General features: G+C 55.8%; 1 protein-coding gene across 1 annotated transcript; it reads right to left on the reverse strand.

Moving 5' to 3' along the window:
- Positions 1-2,031: 2,031 nt before the first annotated feature.
- Positions 2,032-8,416, reverse strand: LOC117034793 (thyrotropin-releasing hormone receptor-like). The gene is given in 4 exon segments (XM_033128102.1): positions 2,032-4,430; positions 6,543-6,973; positions 8,012-8,202; positions 8,204-8,416. Coding segments are annotated over 4 exon segments (1,341 nt in total). The 5' UTR covers positions 8,362-8,416; the 3' UTR covers positions 2,032-3,869.
- Positions 8,417-8,764: the final 348 nt, after the last annotated feature.

An 8,764-nucleotide genomic window follows, 5' to 3' on the forward strand; every position in this document is an offset into this window, starting at 1 on the left:
CAGCCCGAGATCAGATGAGAGAAGCTGACTGGGTAACAATTCCTGGAGAGCTGTCTGCTCAACCATTTATCCAAACAGGACAAGATCAGATTCTTTAAAAATGACCATGACACTGCTGAACTTTCTAAGCCCTTTATCTACATTAAGATGACTTGAAATGGGCCGAATACCCCCATGTGGTCTCAGTGAGACAGAGAAGGATATGTTGCTGTCCTGGCCGCAGGTGAAATGCACTAAAGCCTTGGAGGGCAGGCAGACAAAGGCAGAGCTCGCAGAGGCCACTGGAGCACAGGACTCAGATTGGCAGAGTACCGGGTGTCACTAAGTCACAGAGGGAGAGCACCTAGGGTCCTGCCAGAGCAATGTGGGGACCAGGCTCCCCACCCGGCTCACGCCCCACCACACTCTCCCCACATTTTTTTGGTTTTAATTGAGGTAAAACTCACACGTCATCACATACACCCTTCTCACGTACACAATTCAGTGGTATTTAGCACATTCACGAGGATGTGCAACCACCACTGAGTCATATTGATCTTCGGAATGGTGACACACTTCATTGTGCAACATCAGAACACAGCACTCATTGCTGTCACCACCAATGTCTTCAGAAAAGTCATGGAACACTACAAAGCGGTCAAGCTCACGGGGGAGATACAGACTCTCCTAAATTCTAATTTTCACTTGAGACCTCGAATTTTACCATTAGCAACAGATACTGTCAGTTCTCTTTGAAGCGGTAGGCTCCCTGGGTGAGTCTTTGAGACGATTTGGTTCTGCGTCGCTATGGCGTGTCGCGGTCGTTCCTGCAAGTGAACGCATGCTCTGTGGGAAGAGCGGCTGGCTCAGCTCACAGCGCAAACCTGGCACACGTGCCCTCCCTCCAGACAACCTGGGCACCTCCCATTTGTCACCAAAACTGAAAAAGACAGAATTCAAGAGTTGAGATTTAATGCAATTCATGTTCGTTGTTGCCTCATCAAGGACTGTCTCAGAGGAAGCCATGTTTCTTTGGCTGCGTGTGTGAGCATAAAGGATGTGGTGATCGTGAGTGCAGCTTGGGGTCCAGCTCAGGCAGCAGCAGTTTCACCACACTGATTCTGTCCCATCCGTGTGAAAGTCGACTTGTGAACAAGGCAAATGACGTCTAAGTGGTTTTGACATCATAGACCTTGAGGGTTCTGCCAACCACACTTGGAGAACTGCTAGATTAAATACTTTCCCACCCCGGTCATGGGAGTGAGCTCTCTGTTTGGCCAGAGAAGAAACTGGAGGCTCAGGGACATTAATGTGGTACCTAGACACAAGGCCAGTTCCAGTGCCCCCTTGAGACCCTGCCCTTGTCCACATGCTTCGGGGCCTTGCCCCTCTGTCTCTAACACAGTGGGAATCTGAGTGACCATCGTGGCCCTGGCCCCCATCTCCACATAGGGCCAGGCAGGGAGCTTCCTGATCCTTGGAGTATTCAGCCCAGTGGGCGCTGCAGCCCCCACCCCACACACATCCAGTTCTCTGCACCCCAGACCTCCCCAGTTCACCTCCAGGGGCCTGGGTCCCCTTCCCAGGAGGTGGCCTTCACCAGCTGGGGTCCTCAGATACCCAAGTCACCTAGATGGCTCCTGACAGCCTACTGAATGATGGCCCACCGAGTGGGCGAAGCCCATACACCAGTAACACTTCATAGTTTACCACACGCGTTGCACCCTTCATCCTCAGGACCACTGTGGGGATCTGTCAAAGTGGGAAATGAGAGACGGAGGCGCAGAGAGGCCCTGGAACTACTCCCCTCCCCGAGCATGGCTCCCAACAGCCCCCTGGCTCCCCCCACCTCCCCCGCCCAGGCTCTGAGTCAGGGAGCCAGAGACAAATGTGTAGGAAAAGGCCTTGGTTTCATTCAGGCCATTGCAATAGGGAGAGCTCCATGGATCTGAAGACCACCTGTTCTGTCAGGTGGTTTTGCCCTGGGCTTGCACAGGGAGTAGACAGGTGACAGGTGATCTGCGGGTAATAGGTGGGTGCTTTGCAGGTGACAGGTGGGTGGTCTACAAGTAGACTTGTTTTGCAATGGGGGGGTCAGGGTCAGCAAAGTGGGAAATGTTTTTCTCTGCATCTAGCTAGTTTCGGGGACAAACAGCTCTAATCTCAGCTAATCAACTATGAGTCAAAGAGCTGGGAGCTAGAGGGTGGGGGTCTGGTCTGGTCACGGGTAACGCAGCGGGTAATCTGAGACTGGAGTCAGCTCAGTCATTTGGGGAAGGGGTTCTTTGCAGTAGGCAGTCTCCCAGGATATTTGGAAAAGAAAAGGGTTGTGGGGGCTTCTTCCCTATGCCTGTCTTCTGGGAGCACAGGCTCAGGTAAAGTCCAAGAAAGCTCAGAGGGGACCACACACAGCAGCGCTTCAGCCATGTCCAAAGGCAGCACTCTGCAGCTTAAGCTCCAACTCTGTACCAGAAAGCACACAGCCCCACGTCTTTTCCTCCATCCTCACGACTGTCTCTGGCAGGAGGACATGGAGACCCCGCCAGGATTCGCAGATCTGCCTGTGCCAGCACCGGGCCCTGTCCCCTTTGCCACACCACACAGGGCATTTACCCTGAGGCTTCAGTTCAGCCCCAGGTTGAGGCCACACATGCTCGCTGGAGAGCAGAAGCGGAGGCAGTGAGCTCCAGCGGCACTTAGTAAGTTTTCTTGTTTCATTTGCAGGGGAGTAGGGGATGCACACATCCACTGACTTCCTGATTTCCCTCTATGTCCTGGATAAGGGACAGTAAAACAGTTAACCTCCCGCTGGATGAATAGTAAAGGAACCGTTCAGACGGCAAGACTGACGTTGGACTGGCCTCTCAATGCCAATGACCGGACCTCAACACGAACACACCATCAGGGCCCGAAGGAGATGCCTTTGTCCACTGCACTCAGCCACGACGTCACAGGGAGGGTGCCCTTCCTCCAGCAAGGCCCCGAATCTTCTCAGCCTCCCCTGTCCATCCCTCAGCCCCTATAGAATCACAGCTGGGCGGCCCCAGCTTCCAGGATGACTTTCTGCCCCTGCTCACCTTCATTCTCGCCTCCTTCCACCCTACACAGGTGCCCTGCTGCCAAGGTTGCACTCGGGCCACCTCTGGAAAACTCAGACCCACTCCCAAACAGGTCTCCACCGAAAAATCTGCTTGTAATGACCATTGCAGGGGCCCAAGAGGAAAATAATCTCGAGAGGAATAGGGATGGGGTCTGGGGACCCATGCTTTTGTCATGTCTAGCTCTGGGGTCAGGAGCTCTGGGATCAGGTCACCCAGCAGGGAATAGGTGGCTATGCCTGAAGGTCAGCGTGGGCCCCGTGAGCCTGAGCTTGTGCCAAAGTTTGGGAGCCAGGGAGCTCAGACATGACTTCCTGTTTCTGGTTAAGTCAAGCGCTCTACCCCATTTGTAACCCAGACACAGTCCCACTCAGGGATTCGGGACCAAGGACAGAACCCAAAAAGGAGAGAAGCAGGAGTCCTATGTACTAGGTCATTCTTAGCACACATGAGCAGCCAAGTGGCCAATGATGAGGCAGCATGATGTGTCTCTGGGTGTCAGCCAGTAGAAGCTGGGTACCCTTTTGATGTGGCACCAGGTAGTACTGTCCACAGCTTGACTGATGGATGGATATTATCAAAGGCTGGAAGTACATTCCTTTAATACCCACCAGGACTTTTCCCCTGGGAAAAAAAAATGTTTAAAATAATGATGGACGTTCATAATTTTACACGGATGAAGGCTGGGGTCCTTGCAGCTTCTTCTTCCTGTTTCTCACCTCTCCCACTTCCGGAGGAGGTGACAGCATCACACTTGAACCTCAACCACCTGACCCACGATACTTTAATGTCCTAGATTATGAAGGAAGCCACTGGGGACCCAGAGCGAAAAGTCATTGGCAACAGGGATGTGTGCCCCTCTTCTGGCCCTGCCAGCCACAGTGGGCAGGGCAGACACCGGCAGGACCTAGCAGTAAGCAGACGGAGGGAGTGGAGACGGAGGGAGGGAGGCAGGGAGGGGCTGGGCAGCAGCAGGACACCCCTCAGACCGTACTGAAAAATGGCTCCTGTGGCTGGGGTGGGGGCCGGTGACCTCGCTCCTGCGGGTTGCGTCTCCTGAGGCGTCTCTCGGACCACGTCATAGCTGGTGGTGCTGAGGCAGGCTGCGTGCCTCTGGGGCCCCTCTGCCCCGCACCTGCACAGCTGCCTGAAGGCCACCCGGAACTTCTGGGACATGAGGCTGTAGATGACGGGGTTGATGGCACTGTTTGTATAGACACAGGTGCGGCAGAAGAGAAGGACCCAGGGGTCCAGGAAAGGCTGGGCCACAAAGGAGTTGAGCAGCACCAGCGTGCGGTAGGGCATCCATAGGACAGCAAAGAGCAGCACAACCACCACCAGCATCTTGGTGACCTGCAGGAAAGCGGGAGAGGGGAAGCCACCGGGGCCCAGCGTCCCCATGGCTGGGGGCCGAGCGAAGGCCACAGGAAGGTGCAGCCATGGCTGCTGCCTCAGGAAGTGTTTGCTGAGCAAGTGATGAGCATGTGACTAAAATAACAAGTTAAACGATCACTGCACATCCGCTGGGCATTGTGCTAAGAAACACTTCCTATGCCGCATCCCGGGGCTGACATTTGAAGCTGGGTCTGTTGATATGATCCTGAAATAGTTCCACATAGGGTGGTAAACAGTAACTTCCCGGAGCCCCCCAAGTGCCCCTGCCCCCCAGACCTCTCAGATTCCCGCCAAGCAAACGTTGGATGCCTGGAGCAGGGCCCCAGAACCCTGAGATGCAGTGGTGGCTGACACCCCCTCCCCCCTGCCCTGGGTTCTTCCCACCTCAGGCAGGTGCTATTATCACCTCTGCTCTGGCGGTGAGGAAGTGGAGGCTCAGATCTGAGGGATCACACAGCACATGCCACCCGTGACCCAGCTTCTTCTGCAGCCCACCTGCGCCGGTGGCGGTCTGATGGCTCTACAGCCATGTCCCTTTGGGTGGGACACTGTTCTGTTCTTTCAGCCCAGGCATGCATCGCCAGACCCCCCAAAAACAAACCTGTCAGGGAGAGGGAGGGCACAGGGGTTTCACAGCCCAAGGACAGTCTGTTAGGATCAGGGCTTCTCTGTGCCCATGTCTGAGGGAGGTGGTGTCATGGGGAAGGGGAAGAGGCATGTGTCCTGGCCACCTCAGAGGGGCAGCCACCAGCCTCACCCATGCGGGGAGCTTCCTGGGTGCCGCAGAGCTGAGGGGAGGTCTCTGGATGTCCCCTCATTTGCTCTAATCCTGGCACCTCCCTGCCTCTGCCTCCAGGGTGCAGAGGCAGCAGGTGAGTGTGGGTGCTGGAGCAGGCAAGCCTAAATTCGATCCCAGCTCCCCGTTTCCTGGTTGTGTGGCTGTGGGCAGTTCACTGAACCCCTGTGGGCCTCCCTTTCCCACGTGTGGCAGCAGGAGAATAGCGGTCTCCTCCTAAGTATGGTGAGGAAGGGGGCACCCACGAAGTCATCACTCCCTCTGCCCCAGGAGCTTTGACTTTCTGTGTGTCCATAGCTTTGTGTCTGGGGCCATGCTCCACCCCACCTGTGAGCAAAGGCCTTCGCCACGCCCAGGGCACCTGGCTCTATTCTCTCTGTCTCCATCCCTTTCTCTCTCGCTATCTCTCCCCGTCTCTGTCTCTTTCGCTCCCTGTCTCTCCCCGTCTCCCACCCTTTCTCCCTCCCTCCCTTCCTCCACTAGCATCTCTGTTGCTCAGTCATAGGTGCCCTCTCTGGGCTCAGTCATAGAGGGCTCAGTCATAGGTGCCCTCATTTCCCTCAGGTCTCTCCTTGCCTCAGTCTCTCTGCGCGCCCATTGTGGTTACACGTGGAAGCCTGTAAACACCTGTCTCAGACTCGGAACGTGTGGGGATCCTGCTGAAACCTGAAGCAGAGGCTGCCCCTCCACTCAGAATGCCCCAGACTTTTGTCCCTACGCCCTCTGGTCAGAGCCAAGCACTCCCAGACCCCAGGCCCTTCCCCTTCCCCCCCCCCCCTTGCTGATTTCCCAGCTCCAGGCATTCTCCTGCCTCAGGCCTTTGTGCTGCCTGCTTCCCCCACCTGGAATGCTTGCTTGGCGTGGATATTTGCTGTGTGAGCTCCTTTGCCAACTTCAGATCTGTATTCAGTTGTCACCTCACAGTGAGGCCTTTCCCAACTTGCCCCTAAACTCCCTCTCCTCCCCACTTCATTTTTTCCCTCATTTGCAGTCTTTCCTCTGACAGTCTCCTGTGCCTCTTTGGTACTCACGGTGTGTTTCCACCTGCCATGAGCCCCGGCCAGGTGGATGTCTATCTTGTCATGTTCTCCCCTGTGTCCCAGCACCTAGAACCATGACTGGCACATAGTAGGTGCTTGGTAGACACCTGTTAAATGAATGAACAAATGCTGAGCTTGCGTCCTCTCTCTCTCTGCCTCTCTCTGTGTACCAGTTCCTCCCACCCTCCAACACGTCACCTGCCGCCCCCACCCAAACCTGGAGGGTTTGATTACCTGCTTCCTGGAAGACGGGAAGCTTTTGGGCCTGGGGTAGCTGCCCACCTTGCCCCCACCTGGCCCATGGGGATCTCCCTCCTTGGTTCCTGACTCCGGCCAGGCCTCGCTGCCCCCATGGTGGGTCAGGTGGGCCCTGGAGCTCCGGAACAAGAGTGTCCCAATGAGCACATAGAGGACAGTGGTCACCAGCACAGGCATGATGAAGAAGACAGTGAAGTCCAGCAGGTAGATGGGCAGGTAGAGGCTATGGGACACCTTGTAGCCACACTCCAGGCCCTGGCTCTCGCTGACGTTGAGGTCCACCAGGAAGAGCCAGAGCAGGCAGTAGACTGACATGCTCCCCCAGACGCCCGCAATGATTCGCTTGGCCCGGGCCACGGTGCACACAGTCTGTGCCCACATCGGATGGCATATGGTGATGTACCTGCAGCCACAGGTCACCCAGTTGCCCCTGGGCCAGTGACGTCACATGACCCACCCACCAGTGTGCGATTGGACCACAGTGGGGACATCTGACCCAGGTTAGCCAATCAGATTCCCCATCTGGGGAAACTGGAATGGGGACGCGATGGTTGAGCTGGTCCTTTCATGGGAAGAACTTGAAGGCCATGAAGATTTGGGGAGCCAGTTGGCCATTCTGAAGCAGCTAAGGGGTGCTGGCAGAGCAAAGAGAGCCAGTCTTGAAGGGGGAGGGCGAGTGGGTACTCACCTCTCAAGGACGTTTGTCCCTGAGGCTCACCAAGTACGGCTGCATCTGCTGCAGCCCAGGGATCCCGGTGCCCTTCAAAAGCCTTTGGCCATGCACCAATCCCAGTGGATTTCCGGTTGCCCACCTCCAAAGGATGCTGACTGAAGCAGCCAACAATACTGCGTGCCCCTCGTGGTCAGGTTCACAGCCTAGACCCTCCACCCTGCAACACTCAGGTCACCAGGTCTATGCACGTGGCCAGGAGATGGAGGCCACTGGACCCCAGATGGGTACAGATGCGGAGAGCTAGGACCAGGCCAGCCTCTGTACGTCAGAAGGCCTCGGTTATGTCCTGATTCTGTGTGGCCCTTGGCCAACTTGCCCAAGGCTATGCATCTAGGATGTGGCAGAGCTGGATTTGAATCCATTCAATGGACTTCAGAGTCCATATTCTTAACCACGAGGTTAGAATATTTCTCAGGTGTTAAAATCAGAACTGGAAGAGACCCAAGAAATTGTCCGGTCCAAATGTCCCCTTTCCAGATGGGAAACCAAGACCCAGGGGAATGCTGGGATTGCCTTGGCACGCCACGGAGAGTTTGCGACAGAGTGGAGATGAGAACCTTCCTTCCTAATGCCTGCCCCCAGTGCCACGTTCTTCCAGGGTCCCACCCCAGCTCCCCTCTCCACTCAACTGAGCCTCAGTTTACCAAGGATCGCAGCCAGGAAATCATGGCTGTATTGCTTTGTGGTGAGGGAAATGGCATGCAAGGGGAAGGCGGGGTGAATGCCAGGATGGAGCAGGAGGAAACATTGATGCCCAGATACTGCAAGTAGGTGATACCCAGGCAGCCGGCATGCCCGTAGACCCACTGCCCAGCCAAGCTGTCGGAGACATTGGGCAGCCCCGCGGCCACCAGCACAATGAGGTCAGCCAGTGCCAGGCTGACTAGGTAGCAATTGGTGGGCTACCACCAGGACCACCATGGCATTGCCCACGATGCCCACCGTGCATACCAGGAGCACCAGGAAGACCGAGACTGTCCTGTACTCGATCGAGCCCAGGACGGTGGCCCCGTGCACCAGCGACACATTGTTAGAGTTATCCAGCTTGCTCCCGTTTTCCATGGTGGCTGACCAGGTGCTGGAGGGAACAAGAAGAGGAAGCTCCAGGAGGCATCCATACCAGTGGGGTATTTGCAGGACCCAGTGAACACCTGCCTGTCTGATGAGCCAGGCCCCCAGGGACATGCGCTTGTGAGGTTATCTGCTAGGCTGGGCGAGGGGATAGAAGAGGGAATGCATGTTCTGGTCTCTGCCATTAATAGTATTAGTGAGTCACACCGCTCTGCAAACCTCAGTTTCCTGGTATGTAAATACAGATAACAATCCTACCTGACGCACAAGACTGAGGGGGGTTTAACCGGGCAACATGTATGTCGAGCCCTTGGCCCAACACAACGTGAGTGCTGTCAGCTGCCCTCTGTCATTAGGAAGTCACACAGCATCTCTAGACCTCAATGAGCTCATC

Source organism: Rhinolophus ferrumequinum, chromosome 15, assembly GCF_004115265.2.
Source record: "Rhinolophus ferrumequinum isolate MPI-CBG mRhiFer1 chromosome 15, mRhiFer1_v1.p, whole genome shotgun sequence".
In the NCBI taxonomy this organism is placed as follows: domain Eukaryota; kingdom Metazoa; phylum Chordata; class Mammalia; order Chiroptera; family Rhinolophidae; genus Rhinolophus; species Rhinolophus ferrumequinum.